The following is a 17761-nucleotide window of genomic DNA, read 5'->3' on the forward strand; positions in this document are numbered from 1 at the left end:
GTCCTTGTATAAATAACCAACAGTCTCTCTAAATCTACTCCCTTCCTAACAAGCTGAGCCCTACTAACAACAGATAAACCCAGCAGAGCAGCCCTTTTTTTTTTCTTTAAATACATTACCACCTGCAATGAAACTTCAAGCCATTTGGGAACAGTCAATATCAAGATATATCCTAGTAAACTTACTGGTCTATAAAACTAAGAAAGAATACTTTGGAAAGAGAAAAATATCAAACTACTTCTGGAGGAAAAATTAATAATCAAGGGCTGGCCTCAGATTTTCCCAAAGAACAACTGACGTCAGGATACAGTAGAAAAATTTATAAGAAAAGAAAATATGAGCCAGAGGTTGGATGTCATTCAGGAAAAGACTACAAATAACGCTGTTGAACATAACACTCAGGGAATATTATTCCCATGAACTCATTTTTTTCATCAAACCCTTGAAAAAAGGCCAAATTTCAATCAGCAAAGTGCTAAGTTAGAAATCATAACAAATTTATCTCCAATGATCATGCCTTGCACATATTTAGCTACAAAACTAATACTTAAACAAACGTGGGAATTAAGAGTGACAGAACAAAATGTAAATGGTATATGTCCTGAAGATAGAGGGGGGCACAGGGAGACCCAAGAGATGGGAGTAAATTTGCTGATAGCCCCCAAAATGAGCGGAAGATGTAAATAAACATTTCTCCAAAGACATACAGATGGCTAAGATGCATATGAAAAGATGCTCAACATCACTAACTACTACAGAAATGCAAATCAAAACTACAATGAGGTTATCACCTCACACCAGTCAGAATGGCCATCATCAAAAAAATCTACAAACAATTAATGCTGGATAGGGCATGGAGAAAAGGGAACCCTCTTGCACTGTTGGTGGGAATATAAATTGATACAGCCACTGTGGAAAACGGTATGGAGGTTCCTTAAAAAACCAAAAATAGAATTACCATATGACCCAGCAATTCCACTACTGGGCATATACCCAGAGAAAACCATTAATTCAAAAAGACATAGGCACCCCAATATTCACTGCACCACTATTTACAATAGCCAGGTCATGGAAGCAACCTAAATGCCTATCAACAGATGAATGGTTAAAGAAGATGTGGTACATATATACAATGGAATATTACTCAGCCATAAAAAAGACTGAAATTGGGTCATTTGCAGAGGTGTGGATGGACCTAGAGACTGTCATACAACAAAATGAAGTAAGTCAGAAAGAGAAAAACAAATATCATATATCAACACATTTATGTGGAATCTAGAAAAATGGTACAGATCAATGTTTTTGCAAGGCAGAGGGACATGGAAAACAAACGTATGGACACCAAGGAGGGAAAGAGGGGGGTGGGATGAATTGTGAGATTGCGACTGACATATATATACACTAACTAATATGTACAAAATAGATAACTAACAAGAACCTGCTGTATAGCACAGGGAACTCCACTTTGCTGTACAGTAGAAACTAACACAACATTGTAAAACAACTATACCCCAATTAAAAAAAAATTTTGCTGATTGCCTCTCACCTGTAACAGATGATAAATCAAGCCATGGATAAGCATATCTGACTGTGCAAAGGTAAACAGTAAAATATTATTTACTAAAATCAGGTGGTTGGGAGGGAAGAGAAGAAAGAAGATGAAACATGCTAATTTTATCACTTCATAGTAGAGAACCAATAGAGAACTAAGGGTACAATATAAAGTTATAATAATAAAAGTAACCACTAAAATAAAATAACTTTCTGAATCTCAGAACTACACATACAAGCAAAAGCAAAGTGACAAAATGAAAAATCATGTCAACTATAAAAAGAAAAAAAAAACAAAAACTCAAATAAACCTATCTCTCATACCAGTAAATGTAAATGGGTTTAACTTACACACTAAAAAAAATTTTGTTTGCATCACAAAACAAAATCCAACTCTATGCTGTATATGTATATAAGACACACTTAAACTTATTCAGAAATGCCAAAAAATAGTAAAAAGTTAGGCAAAGGTATACCAAACAAAGAAAGCAAGGTGGAGTTCAGGCCAAAAAGTATAAATGAGACAAAGTTAGAGGGTACAAATCTCAATGAAAATATATGTATCAGTTAGGAGAACAACAATATCAGTAAAATAGAAATTACAGGAGAAAAAAGGATAAATACAAAGAGACAACAACTATGTTGGTAGAGAAATAAAAACTATTCATGAGACTTTTCTTTTAATTAATTAATTAATTAATAATTTTTGGGCTGCATTGGGTCTTCGTTGCTGTGCGCAGGCTCTAGTTGCAGTGAGTGGGGGCTACCCTTCATTGCGGTGCCTGGGCTTCTCCTGTTGCGGAGCACGGCCTCTAGGCACGCGGGCTTCAGTAGTTGTGGCTTGCAGGCTCCAGAGAGCAGGCTCAGTAGCTGTAGCTCACAGGCTTAGCTGTTCCGCAGCACGTGGGATCTTCCCAGACCAGGGCTCAAACCCGTGTCCCCTGCACATTGGCAGGCGGATTCTCAACCACTGCATCACCAGTGAAGTCCCCATAGGAGACTTAACTTTCAATCTAGAAAAGATACAGTAGACCAAAAAAACCCCACAAAATAATAGAAGACCTATGTAACATAATAAGGTAACCTCCCCCTTCACAGATATATATAAAATTATATACACTGTAAACAGAGACTAGGCCTTCCATTGAAGTGCTCATGGAACACTTATGGAAATGGGCTCTGGGCTACAAAGCATCCAAAAAACCACATTCCAAAAACCCAAAAAACTAAATGAGAAACAGAGTCATCATTTTCTAATCACAATGCAGTAAAATTAAAACAAGCAACCAAAAACACACATTCTAACTGGATATTATTAAACTCTGAAACAACCCTTGGCAGTGGATACTTTTCTAGGAAAATGTAGCTTACCAAAACTGACCCAAGAAGAGATAGAAAATCTAAACAAGACTGACTTCCATGGCAGAAATTAAGAACCATGCACCCAAATTGTATACACTAGACCCAGAGAGTTTTACTTGAGAATTCATATCAGTAAAACAGTAGATAATTTTAATACAATTGAAAACTCTTCTAGAATAGAGAAAAAAGGGAAAAACTTTCAAAAATTTAAATGAAATAACCACGATAATAAAACAGACTGCAAAAACAAACAGAAATCAATGTTTTTTTATGAGTACGGCTTTAAAAATACTAAATAACAACAAACAGAAGCCAAATGCATTAAAAAAGCGGGATTTATTCCAGGAAGGCTTGACATTAGAAAGTCTATTAGTTTATTTTTCATTTTAATAGATCCAGGAGAAAAAAAAAATCATGATTAACTCTATACACACTAACAAGATAACTGCCCCCCCCAAAATCAATCTTCTTGATAAAAATATTCAAGATATAATAATGTATAGTTCCTATTGATAAAAACACATTGTATCTCAGCCACAGAGCCAATTAGGAACAAGAAAAAAAATGTCCAATGTCATAATTATTAGACATTACATTGCAACAGCAAAAGTAAATTAGTGGAGAATATGGGAAAAGATTAAGTTTATTTTTCAATAAGAATAGAAAGAAAACATACGCCATTTATCATTTGCAAATAAGAACAAAAATCTGGAAAATCAACAGACTCAACTGAAAAACTACTACAAACAAAAGGTATCAGTATGGTACAAAACTAGCATACAGAAATCAATAGTTCATACATACAAGCAACAACCAGTTAAAATATAAAATGAAAAAAAGTCTACCTTCAATACCCACAAAATAACAAAATATCAAGAAATAAATTCAACAAGAAACATGCAAAAATCATATGAACTTTAAAACCTACTGAGTGAAACAAAAGACATAAGTGGAAAGATGAGGTCTCTGGTACTCAGAACTGTTAACGAATGTTTGCTTTTCTCATTCTAGACACCTGAAAGGAAGGTGCTGCTTTAATCTCTTGAACTTAGACATGGCCATGTTAATTCCTCTGACCAATGAAATGTGACCAGCAGTGTCATGTCATTTCTAGATAGAAGGTTAAGAAATGGCATATGATTCACCTTGTCTTTTCTTTATCTTCTGTGATCATGGAAGTGTATATCAAGAAAGAGCCTTTACATTAGCCTGAATTTCTGAGCGATGTGAAGTGGAGAGCCTCTGGCTAACATAAATGAACATGAAGCATGAGCAAAAAAATGTTGTTTCTGTTTTAAACAGCTGAGATTTCTGTAGTGGCATAATCTAGATTCTAACTGCTATTATGTTTTCTTACACAGGAAAAATCATCATAAAGAAGTAAATTCTCCATATTAACATATAAATTTAACATGCTCTCAATATCAATAATTTTGGGGGGTATACTATTTTTATTTTATTCATATTTAAATTTCACCTCAAACACTGAGTTCAAGTATATGCTGGCCCTATGTTCATATTTCTGAAATAAAGATAAATGGACAGCTTTAAGAGTAAATGTATTTCATATTTCACAATATATTCAACAATTAGGGAAAATCTAGGGGGTGGTATAATTATATACCTTTATACATTTAGTAGCACAAGTATAGGGAAAAGCCATGCAATTGGAGGAAAAACCCATTTCAGGGCTGAACAGAGAGGTCCCTGAATGCCAACAGAATCTCCCCTTGACTTCAGACAAACCAAGGAGTCTGTCAGGATACAAAAACCACTGAATTCAGGAGCAATAGGATAGGTATTAAGGAATTGGTTCTTGCCAATCAGGATTATGTGGGCCAGTCTGGTGGCTGGAGGCTGGAAATGTTGTAGCTCAAGTTCAGAATCTATAGATTAGAACAGCAGTCTAGAGACAGAATAGTTAGTGCTTTGTTCAAAATTTCCTGGGTTTTCCAAACAAGTTCCTAGGATGTTTTCCTCAAACAGTGAATATCAATAATAAATAAAACCAAACCAAAACAAAACAAAGCCAGCTGGCTATTAAGTTCACAACAGCCAAAAGAGAACAATGCAGTGGAACATGCATTGGAACAAAAGTGCAACAATGCAGTAGAACAAAAGAGAACATTTTAAATATTGTGGTACTAATGCAAGAGGAAGCTGAGACAGCACAGGAACAGAATTCAGAAAGAGATCCTAACAAACACAAGAATTTAATATATAATAAAAGTGTACCAAACCAGTGTGGAAAAGATGGATTGTTCAGTAAGTGGTGTTGGAACAACTAGGAAACTAGCTGAAAAATAATCTACTGACTTACACAGGATAAATACCAAATGTTTGAACGATTTAAATACAAACAATGAAACCATCTAAATGCTTGAGGAAATCCTGAGAAAATTCTTTTATAATCTTAGAGTGGGGAAGCCTTTCTAATAAAACAATAAGTAAAAAATGAACAAAGAATATGATGATAAAAGGAAGTAGAAATGGCTCTTAAATATATGCAAAACACTCGATTTTATTCAGGAACTGTATCTGTGTATATATATATGCATATATATGTATATTTATTTCATATTATGTGCATTTGCCACCTACTGAAAAACCAAAAAAAGGAAAGAAAAATCTGTTAGAAATTCTCCAAGACACGTCAGTTCTATGAAACTCATTTTAAGAAACATTACAATGAAGAAAAAAGAAGGTACAAATGTTAGTGTGCTTTTTAAGAATTCCCCTCCATCATGGCCTATTCTTTCTCTACAGATTCCACTATATTCCTCCCAATACCCTACACTCTTGCTAAACTTTCCACCTTCACTCTAAAAATGCCTACCAAAATTCTATACACCCTTCAGTGATCCAGTTGAAATGTTGGCATCTCCCCAAACCCTCCACCTTTGTTATGAAAGAATTCATTGATCTCTGTACTCTTTGCTGATGACACTCTATCATAATATCCTCTCATATTTCACATGCTTAATTTAACATATGTCTTGCTCCCACCAAACTATCAGCAATGGAAGACAGGGGCTCTTTTATTTTTTATTTTTTTTAATTTTTTTTTTTGGGGGGGCTCTTTTATTCATCTCCTAACTTACAGAGATGGCCATTAAATGTCAGGAGAATCAAAGAAAAACAAGTAAGCCAGTGTGAAAGTATTTTGTAAACAGTAAAGCACCATATCAGAGAATTTGAAAAATTAGACAAAAGGAAAAAAGCCAAAAAATGAAATCTATGGGATAGAAATGGTGAATGAAGTAAGAACAGTGGTTACTTGTGGGGAAGAAAGGGTGCAAGAGAACTTTCTAGGATGATATAAACCTTCTGTTATGAGCTGAGTGGCCACAAGGGTGTATGTAAAAAGTCAAAGCTGTACATTTTCCTCTATGTGAATTATACCTCAATCATACTATTGAGAAAAATAGCCAAACTCCCTCCTCAAACAAAATCTTACACTGTGTAAAATATAAAGCTAGATAAAGCAGGGCTTGTTTGCTTGAAGCAGAGATGAGGGCGTCCTTCCACTCTGCTCCCCATTTATTCCCTAAATACCCACTGACATGTACCTGTAGAACCCAGGGCTCAAAGACAATTTAATATCCACATGTTATACAAAGAAGGAGAATTACCTTCTTAGGAGACTGGAGGCTACATTATCATATCCGTATCCCCTGCCCACAGGCCTAGCACACTGTAGGGTTTAAACAAATTTTCCTTGAATGAATGGCATTAATCTTGAACTCACCCCTATATGTATGTACTCTATAATCTATGTCATGATTATCTCATTATCATTAATCTAACTACTACATTCAATAAATGGTTGACAGCAACATTCTTCAAGGGAAAAACCCCAGGGTCAGGGGTCATGTATCCTATGAGCACTCAACAGTTATATAAAAATAAACCTGCAGCAAATGCTAGTATGTCCTATACCAAACATAAAAACAGCTTGTAAGGCAACAAATCAATTTCTCTTTCCCATTATGTTAGAGTGACTTTGATACCTCATCACAGCAGTGCATCCGAGCCATTGCTTCAGAGAGACGGATCATGCTCTCAAGCTGTCGCACTGTAATCCTCCATGAAGACTTGGTTACTCCAGAACCATCCCTCTGGCGGAGGCGTTTATACTGTTCCACAATGAAGTCCTCTGACTCTTTAGAAATCTGTTTCAGGATATCAGTGAAGTCAGAGCATTTCTACTTAATGGGAGCAGCTTTAAACATTAAGTTTCAGAGCCTCCCAGGTGAAGATACCCTGGGGGAATTGAGAAGGTCAAAACTTTGAAACCAATGACAAGAAATTAATACTGAAATGCCTTTCAAAAGAAACTAATACAAAGGAGGACTATGAATTCCATGTACTAATTTTATGAATAGGAAGACAGTAGAGTTAGTATTTAAGCAAATGACCATTTCTAAACAATGTATACTTTTTTTTTTTTTGTGGTATGCGGGCCTCACTGTTGTGGCCTCTCCTGTTGTGGAGCACAGGCTCCGGACACTCAGGCTCAGCGGCCATGGCTCACGGGCCCAGCCGCTCCGCGGCATGTGGGATCTTCCCAGACCGGGGCACGAACCCGTGTCCCCTGCATCGGCAGGCGGATTCTCAACCACTGCGCCACCAGGGAAGCCCAACAATGTATACTTTTATACCCAAGATGCCAAAGCTCATTAAACAAATTACTACTCAGGCTATTCTTGAGGCTCAGTTAATTAACTTATGGAGTGTTTGGGAAAAAGAGAAGTTAATATATATAATACTGCCCCCTATCAGTGGCTTCACGTTCTGTGGTTTCAGTTACCTGTGGTTACCTGAAGTCTGAAAATATTAAATAGAAAATCCCAGAGATAAACAATTCATAAGTTTTAAATTGTGCACCATTCTGAAAAGTGTGATGAAATTTTATGCTGTTCAATGTCCCACCTGGGACAAGAATCAGCCCTTTATCCAGCGTATCCACACTGTATATGTTACCTGCTTATTAGTCACTTAGTAGCCATTTTGGTTATCAGATCAACTGTTAGGGTAACATAGTGCTTGTGTTCAAGTAACCCTTATTTTACTTAGTGGCCTCAAAGTGCAAGAGTAGTAACGCTGGCAATTCAGATATTCTCTTATTGTGCCTAACTTATAAACTGAACTTTATCACAGGTATGTACATATAGGAAAAAAATCGTACATATAGGGCTTGGTACTATCTGTGGTTTCTGTCATCCACTGGGGGTCTTGGAACATATCCCCTACTGTACATATACCTTACTATTAGTTAAATAATAACCTTATTATTAGTTAAATAATAACAACAAAATGAGGCATACTAAAGAATACTGTTTTTCAGAGCAAGGAAGTAAGCATATTAAGGAAGCATGCCACGGTCAAGAGGGACCAGAGTAGTCATGGAGAACAAATGCCCCTGCAAACAAAAGTGCTTTACCCTTTCCTTGCGACAGTGAGAGTCAGTCCCAATATTATGGATAATCAAGTGAAGGTGATAGATAATTAAAATCTAAGCATAACTCCCAAAAGTCAAGCCAGAAAAAGTGTAAAAACCTCAACCAGAATCAAAACAATTTTTTTGGTATTCTACTTTAGGAAAATGTCAAAAAAATATGCATCATGGAGGTTTATCTTAAAAATAAATGTCCAAGTGAGCACCCTGGATCCTGTATTGTAAAAGTTACTCATGTTCATTACAATAACCTAGAGGAATCCAAGCTTTCCTCAGAGACAGATTCGAGAGCATTCAGTAGACTACTGATTTAAGCACATGCAGTTTTAAGATTCTTAGGAATAATGGTTGAAATAAAAGGATATCCTACTTTATTTGGTTATTCAAAACTGTTCACCCATAAAAATCTTTTTATTAGTACCTAAAAAGTAAAAGAAATGGAACTTTTCACTTTAAAAAAATTCCCCTTTCTCTAGTCTCTCTGAGGAAACAAACTGTTCTCAAAAAAACCAAAAACAAATCAAAAAACCCAAACCGAAATCAAACCAACCAACTAACCAACCAAACGACCTTAAAAAAACACCCAAACAAGTCAGGTTCAGTTAATTTCCATACAATGCTTTTGTTTAAATGTCAATTTCATATACTCATTATGCCCAATTACAGTACAAAAGGGCAGGTTACCTTGGGTTTAAACTGTCTTGCAAAAAGAAGATACCTCCTGATATCATCAAGGGAATACACACGATCAATTGAATCTTCAATTCTTGAATGCAAGTCTACTATTCGCCTAGCGATAGCATAATCTGTAACCTAATTCAAAATAAGAAAATCATTTTAATCAATTATAGTAATATCCACTCCAGACTATTCCAGGCATTAAGAAATTCTTTATAGCTAACAACAAGCTCTAATATGGCACTGTAAGATGTATTAATGGGTTCAAGTTTCTGACGAAAATTTAGTACCACATCCAAAATCAAAAGTTTAAATGCATACCTTTGCCATACTCTAAGACTATTCCTGAAGGAATTTACTGACTTTAATATGGCAGAAATAAGATTTCTAGGGCCCTAAGTGTGTCTAGAAGCATTAATTCATGCAACCCTCACAAAAAATTTATTAGGTAGATAATATTACCCCCATTTTACAGATGAATAAATTGAGGCCTGGAAAGATTAAGTAACTTGTCCACACAGTTAGAGCAAGGATTTGAAGAGTCTAGTTTCAGAGCTCATCCTCCTAGCCACTACATTATGTTGCCGCTTATGAACATACGAATGATGATCATCACAGAACCGTTATTAACATTGAAAAAAATAAAATCGCACTAAAAATATGCAATTTACTCTCAAATAGTACAGGAAAAAAAAAGTAGAGATACAGAGCAAATGGTAAAGCAAACGGGGCAAAAAGTTAATGTGAACTGAATAAAGGGTATATGAGTATTATATGCACTATTGTATTTCCTGGAACTTTTCTGTAAGTTTGAAATTATTTCTAATTAAAAAGCTAAAAAACTAATTTAGTAAATTATGTATAGACAGAAATATATGAAAATCAGACAATGCCCAACAATGGTGGAGAGGGGACTGGGTTAAACATTTATATAGATTTGTGGAGGAAAAGAACAAAACCCAAACATAAAAAACGAAAACCCTCTAAACATTCACATTAATGGAAGGCAAATTTTATCTAGATAAATTTAAAATTTTGCTGTAAGCAAGAGGTATGCATTGTACCTAATGTAATGTAGGACCTCCATGCTCAGCAATTAAAAGTACAGTACAACGTGATCTTCTACAGAAAGTCATTTTGTACTTCTGTGCACATCTGAGATGTGCAATGTTGTTAAATATTTAAGTCTAAGTATAAATAACTCTAATACTAACATGTTAGAATGTAAGTAAATCTGCAGTTTAAAAAAATTTTTTTTCCATTTATTTATTTGTTTATTTATGGCTGCACTGGGTCTTTTCTGCTGCACGCAGGCTTTCTCTAGTTGCAGCTAGAGGGGGCTGCTCTTCATTGTGGCGCACGGGCTCCTTGTTGCGGTGGCTTCTCTTGTTGTGGAACATGGGCTCTAGGTGCGCGGGCCTCAGTAGTTGTGGCACATGGGCTCACTAGTTGTGGCTCGCGGGCTCTAGAGCACAGGCTCAGTAGTTATGGTACACGGGCTTAGTAGCTCCGCAGCATGTGGGATCTTCCCAGACTGGGGCTCGAACCCGTGTCCCCTGCATTTGCAGGCAGATTCTTAACAACTGCGCCACCAGGGAAGTCCCTAAATCTGCAATTTTATATTCAATCTTAACACTCTTACATAATTAGGAAAAAAAATGTGACACATGCAATAATTTGATAGGAAGACAGAGGAAGACAAATGACTCAATTTGAAGAAAAAAAAAAAAGAAATTTGTTTGGTACCCCAATTCTTTTCAACCTTAATGAAAGAACAAAAACAAAACCAAAAATCTAATAAAAATCTTAAAGAGTATGGCTGGGAATTAACTGAAATACTTTTTTTTTGAGAATTAAAAAACAGTAACAAGGGGACTTCCCTGGTGGTCCACTGGTTAAGAATCTGCCTTCCAATGCAGGGGACGCGGGTTTGATCCCTGGTCAGGGAACTAAGATCCCATATGCCATGGAGCAACTCAGCCCATGTGCCACAACTACTGAGCTTGCACGCCACTACTACTGAGCTTGTGCACCTCAATCAGAGATCCTGAGTGCCACAAACTACAGATCCCACGTGCCCTGGAGCCTGTGCACCACAACTAGAGAAGAGAAAACCTGTATGTCACAACTAGAGAGAAGCCTGCGCAACGCAACAAAAGATCCTGCATGCCGCAACTGAGACCCAGTGAAGCCATAAATAAATAAGTAATAAATCTTTTTAAAAAACACACAAAAACAAAACAAAAACAGCAACAAAACCAAAAAACTTGATATTCCTCAACACAATTAAGCAGAACCAGCAATTCAAGTGATTTTCAGTTGCTTAATAAACCTCTTAGTAAAATAAATCTTGTGCCACTCTGAGAGAAATGAAAGGTCAGTGCCAACACATGCACCAGTTCTTCAGGAGTACATCCTCCAGGCTTGTCTCACTCAATTACTCAAACTGGAAATCATAAAGGAAGCTCAGAGCGATAGCTCATGTAGTTACCTCATTACATTCATCCACAAGTATAAAGAAGAGATCAAATCGGGACATGATAGGCGCTGACAAGTTTATATTCTGTTTCAATGATTTTGATCTGTCATAGTGTCCACTGATTGGGTTTGCTGCTGCCAAAATGGATGTCCTGGCATTTAGAGTAGCCTGACCACAAAAGGAAAAATCGTGACAGGTTTAAAAAGACAACTGTAATGCCATATGACAAAATGTTCAACCTCATTCATAATTAACTAAATGCAAACCAAAAGAATAAGATATCATCTTTCACCCAGTGAATCATCAAAATTAAAGTCTGATAATATATAGCAACAGGTACTCCCATATGATGTTGATGGTATGATGTGCACACCCTTTAAGCCAGCAATTTCTTACTAAGAATTTATCTTGCCGCTAGGTATAGGAAGATGTGTACAAGGATGTTTACAATATTGTTTGTAATACTAAAGGCTGGAAATGACCTGAATGTCACTCTCCTTTTTAAGAGTCTAATGAGCCAAACTGGGGTATGTACAATTGAAAATCATGGAGTAATGAAAAGACAAGTGGATCTAATATATACTGGTATAGAAAGATCACCAAAATAAAATTATGAAGTTAAATGAACAAGGAACAAAACTGTACGTGTATCATGCTTATTTATGATAAAATATTCCTAAAAGGCACATAAACTCAGCAGATACTTCTGAGTATCTATTGGTGCTAGGAGTTGGAAGATTTCTCTTTTTAACTTATGTTTTAATGTATTGCTTACATTTTTCTTAACTGTTTGAATGTATTATTTTTATTTTTAAAGTTTGATTTCTCTCTAATGCTAGTTACAATATTATACTTATTATTTTCATTTAAATAATCCATTGACTTGATTAATAATCCTCGAGGCTGTGTTTTCCATTTCAGTAAACTGCATTTCATGTTGAAGTAATGCATTTTATCCAAGTGACTGTCTAGAGCGACATTAATGTACAAGGTTAAGGCATGATGCAAAGGAACGGAAGTGGACACACATACCTTCACTCCTGCCTTAGTGATGGAGATGGTCTGCTGTTCCATAGCTTCGTGAATAGCAACTTGATCCCGTACCTCCATCTTATCAAATTCATCAATACAACATACACCCTGTAACCAAACAAACCTAGCATAAGAAACTGCCTTTCAGATGTCAAAGGGCAAGGAAACTCAAAGTTTGCTACCACAGAGACCTTTCAGTTCTTTTAAACAACTAAGATAGGTAAGTAAGCAATCCTAACTCCCTCTACTAGAGTAAGATAGTACAATAGTTCCCAGAGCTCGAGGGAACTATACTCTTTTGACTCATTTTAAACCAAGAGTGAAACTAAAAACATGCAGTTATTTACTGCACTTTTATTCAACATCAAAACCTTGTGTAAATCTCAGGGTCAAAATATTCTGGGTTACCTCAGTGTTGACTTTAGGCTGGGAAAGTGAAGGATGGAGTTGGAACATAATGTTTATAAAGTATATACAGCTACAATTTACACGCATTCACAGAGCTAATTGATCTATGACAAATACATGCAAAATGCAATAAATATACTCTTAGATGTGTCACAGTCCAGAAAAGAAAACTGCTGAGAAGTACTAGTCACAGCAAACACACAAGCTCAGGGCACGTAATATGTTCTAGAGAAGTTCAGAAAGTGCTGATTAATGATTACAATCCCAATTTCTAGATTAATAAAACCATGAATTATTTACTAAAAGTACTTATTAAAAAGAGGACATCTCCTTAATAGGAACTTATAGGCCTTTATTGATAGGGATGGGGATATTCTGATTTCTTTATATCCAAGAGGGTAAAATGTTCTTACATTATCAGCCAGCATCAAAGCTCCAGCCTCAATGACAAACTCATGAGATTCTTCATCTCTCACAACAGCTGCTGTTAAGCCAGCAGCACTGGATGCTTTGCCACTGGTATAGACAGCTCTGGGACTGAATTCCTCCACGTGCCTGTTTAAGGTTATCATATTCATTAATATATGACTATAAAGCATCCTTTTCAGGATTATCAGCTGGTTATGGCTTATGTCAAGTAAGAATTTAAATTTCTAAAAGAACATTTGAAAGAGGCATTAAGAAAAAAAGCAATTCATAAAGACACATGCCATAGAACAAATAGAAAGCCTTTTCTCCTTTGGTCTTTTAAATAGGTCAAATCCATTCCTGTTAAAGGAAGATGAAGTTCATATGTGGCAAAAACAATAATAAACAGTTCAGCAAAAATGATCCATTAGAAGGCCTTGCACTTAAAACGAAAACAAAAAACAAAACAAAACAAACAAACAACAACTACAACAAAAAAATGAAAACAAAACAAAACAAGATGGGACATTTATTCCAAAAAGGCAAGGCTGGTTTAACATCTAAGAATCAATAACATGCCATACTAAAAAATTGTAAGAACCACCTTAACAGATGCAGAAAAAGCATGTCAAAAAAATCTAACACCCATCATGATAAAAACTCAACTAACTAGAAGAGACTTTCCCACAATCTGGTAAAGGGCATCTAGGAAAACCCACAGCCAACATCATACTTAATGGTAAAAGGCTAAATGCTTTCCCCCTAAGAGCAGGAACAAGACTTAGGGGTGTGCTCTTGCCACTTCTATTCAACATTATACTGAAAGGTTCAGCCAGGGCAACTAGGCAAGAAAAAGTCACCCAGATTTGAAAGAAACAACAACTATCACCATTTGCAGTTAACATGATCTTGTTGACAGAAAATCCTATGAAATCCACTAAAACAGTTAGAACTAGTAAGTCATTTCTAGAGATGCTGCAAGATAAAAAGATCAATAATTGTATTTCTACATACTTTCAATAAACAACCCAAAAATGAAACTAAGAAAACAGTTCCATTTACAATAGCATCAAAAAGAATAAAATACTTAGAAATAAATTTAACAAAAGAAGAGCAAGCTTATACCCTGAAAACTACAAAACATTATTGAAAGAAATTAAAGACCTAAATAAATGGAAAGATATCTCATGTTCATGGATCAAAAGACTTAATATTGTTAAAAAGCAAACATAATCGTGCACAATACTGCTCAGAGGCAACACTGCAGTATATCTTTCTGTGGTGGTGGTGGGAGAGGTGGGAGGCAGGGGCAGAGGAAATGAGGAGAAAAAAAGAGAATTCTCTTAACATAGGACTATACCTTCAAATCTAGAACTCAGTCCCTGATATACTTGAAGGAAATAGTATTTAATTATAAAACTTCAACTAACAATGTTTCAGATTCTAGAACATTGCCATGTTAAAAATTTCCCAAACAAAGGAAAGGCAGGTTGATATAGTATGAAGAGCACATGCTTGGCAGTCAAAATGCTGAGTTCTAATATTTACGGCTTAGAGGCACTTGTCAGCTCTATGAAGTTAGGCAAATTACTGAGGCTCAGAGAAGTTTTGATTTCCTCCCTAAAAGAAGAGAATAATATTACATGCCTGTCTGGATGCTGGTAGGATAAGACATAACACACACACACACACACACACACACACACACACACACACACACACACGAGTACCAAGAACACAGCAAGTGCTCAAAAACTGGTTGTTCTTATCTTGACCTCTAAGTTTCTTAAAGTTTGAAAGTAAGCAAGTATTTTATTATAGCTTTTAAAAATAAGCAAAAATTGCTAAAGTAGTACTCATACTGATAAGTTTAGCATAAAATGTCTCTTTATCACACTGTTTTTGGAAAGAGTGTCCTCGTTAAGAACCTTAAGGATGTTTGTATTCTTAATCTCAGCAATCCTATGCCTAGGAATTTACCCAAAGGAAAATAATAAAATAAAAACTTATACACATTATGATGTTCACTGTATTTGACCATTAAAATAAGTTACTGTTAAATTGTCTAATATCAGGCTAAGGGGATGATCTTGTAAGTTATACCAACAAAAAACAACAATCGTGAAAATAAAGAAACATGGAAAAATATTTAGGGTAAATTAAAATTAAAAATATGCATGCTGTGACTTACAACCATGAAAATATATATTCATATATTCAAAGACTTTTACACAAAGATTACAAGAATTCTATGTAGGATCGGAATTACAGACAATTTTTCCCTATTCCAAAAAATTGTAAAATGTTGCTACATTTTATTTAACAAATTAAGGTGTACTTAACCTAAGAGAGTTATATATTCAACAGTCATACTTTATACTCCTGTTCTGGTAAGGACACACTGACTGCATTCTTGGTAGCAAAGAAAGCCTGGAACTACACATATTGTTTTCTCTGCTGTACTATCTCAGGCAAACACTTACTTGAGAAACTGGCTCTTAGCTGTACTTGGGTCACCAACAATGCAAACATTTATGTCCCCTCGAAGAGAGGTTCCTTCCCCTGTTGTCTTTGGAACACCACCAAAGAGCATCAGCAAGACACCCCGTTTTACTTCATCATTACCTGAAATGAAAACCAAAGGTATTTTTCAACATGAGGTTAAACAATTTCACAGGAAACTACAAAGGTGTATTTACCAACCAAAAGAGCAGAGACCGCTGAAGCAAAGCTAAGATTAGAGTCAAAATATCTGGTTCGGGCTTCCCTGGTGGCGCATTGGTTGAGAGTCCGCCTGCCGATGCAGGGGACACGGGTTCATGCTCTGGTCCGGGAGGATCCCATATGCCGCGGAGCGGCTGGGCCTGTGTGTCCGGAGCCTGTGCTCTGCAGCGGGAGACGCCACAGCAGTGAGAGGCCCGCGTATGGCAAAAAAAAAAAAAAAATTTGGCTCTTGTCCTGTGAATGTAAAGTCACCCAGTCACTGTCCTAATGTCTTCACCTAATCATAGATACCAATGCTCACCATTTTAAGGGCCTCTCCTTGTCCTTAAATCCTACTTCCTAAACAAAGCCTTTCCCTATGTCACAGTCCTCAAATATCTCTCCCCATAAATAAACTATATCCACTACAGCCTACCACATTTGCTAGTTCTTTCTAAAGGCAAATCTTACAGCTCTACCAAGAGTTTGAGGAAATGGTCCATGACCTACTTCTTTGGTATCAGGTACAGTGACCCGTGCTGAATATAAAAACAAGCTAATTGGAACTGATATGGATTAGATAAGATGCTGAATGTGATTTACAGCTGCTTCTGAGAACTGTTTATAAATGCAATATAAGAAGGAAATGCACAATTAAAAAAAAAGACAACACCAGATTTTTAGAAATGTGATACCAGAAGAAACATTTTTCCGTTTTAATTATTATGACTTTCTGTTAATTCCATCAACAAAGTGCTAGGTACATTTATATAAAACACTCCTTAAAAGCAAAAAATTAAAAATGCATTCCAAAAACAAAATTTCTGACTCATAACCTATATGAAACAAATGTGTTGGAGGTGTGGTAGTTTTAAAATGGTCCACAAATTATTTGATAATCCTCTTTTCTAGATGGAGCTTAATTCTCCTCTCCTTAAGTGTGACTGGGCTTAGCAACTTGCTTCCCACAAATAGCCTATGGTAGAAGTGAAGGTGTGTAACTTCTGACACTAGGTCCTGAGAAGCACTTTGCTTCCTCCTTGCTCTGCTCTCTTGGATTGCAGGCTCTGGGGGAAGCCAGCTGCTGTGTTGTGAGGACACTGAACCAGCCCAATGCAAGAGACTCATGTGGCTAGGAACTGAGGCTTCCAGCTGACAACTAGCACTAACACAAGCAGTGAGTGAGCTCCCTTGTCAGTGGATTCTCCAGTCCAAGTCAAGCCTTCAGATGACTGCAGCCCCAGATGACGTCTTGGCTACAAACTCATCAAAGACTGAGCTGGAACCACCTAGCTAAGTCTCTCTCAAATTTCTGACCTATTAGACTGTATGAGATGTTTGTTGTTTCAAGCCATGAAGTTTTGGGATAATTTGTTATGTAGCAACAGATTAATTTACAGGGGAATGGAGCAACGTAAAATTTGACACCTACTCATTATAAGGGAGGACACTCTAAAATCCACAAAGGATTATTAACATAAAGAATTTCAGTTCAATTTCATTGACCAAATATTTAAGTAGAAAAAAAGGTTAATTTTCAATGATTAAAAATATATACCTAGGGACTTCCCTGGTGATCGAGTGCTTAAGAATCTGCCATCCAATGCAGGGGACGCGGATTCAATCCCTGGTCAGGGAACTAAGATCCCAAGTGCCGCAGTGCAACTAAGCCCGTGCACCAC

At 36.3% G+C, this 17761-nt stretch overlaps 1 protein-coding gene across 2 annotated transcripts in view; it reads right to left on the reverse strand.

Moving 5' to 3' along the window:
• The window catches only part of MCM6 (minichromosome maintenance complex component 6), a 43720-nt gene that overhangs the window by 8058 nt on the left and 17901 nt on the right, over positions 1–17761 (reverse strand). The window contains exons 8-14 of one of the 2 annotated variants that reach the window (XM_067025935.1): positions 15860–16001; positions 13382–13523; positions 12561–12668; positions 11541–11696; positions 9056–9184; positions 6924–7085; positions 1490–1588 (exon numbers count right to left, since the gene is read on the reverse strand). In XM_067025935.1, the coding sequence (XP_066882036.1) occupies positions 1505–1588; positions 6924–7085; positions 9056–9184; positions 11541–11696; positions 12561–12668; positions 13382–13523; positions 15860–16001 (923 nt within the window). In that variant the 3' untranslated portion in view covers positions 1490–1504. Of the gene's footprint in view, positions 1–1489; positions 1589–6923; positions 7086–9055; positions 9185–11540; positions 11697–12560; positions 12669–13381; positions 13524–15859; positions 16002–17761 lie in introns of those variants that run through there. The other variant, XM_059053677.2, reaches the window with a different exon arrangement.

The sequence above is a fragment of the Kogia breviceps genome, chromosome 2 (assembly GCF_026419965.1).
Source record: "Kogia breviceps isolate mKogBre1 chromosome 2, mKogBre1 haplotype 1, whole genome shotgun sequence".
Classification (NCBI taxonomy): Eukaryota; Metazoa; Chordata; class Mammalia; order Artiodactyla; family Physeteridae; genus Kogia; species Kogia breviceps.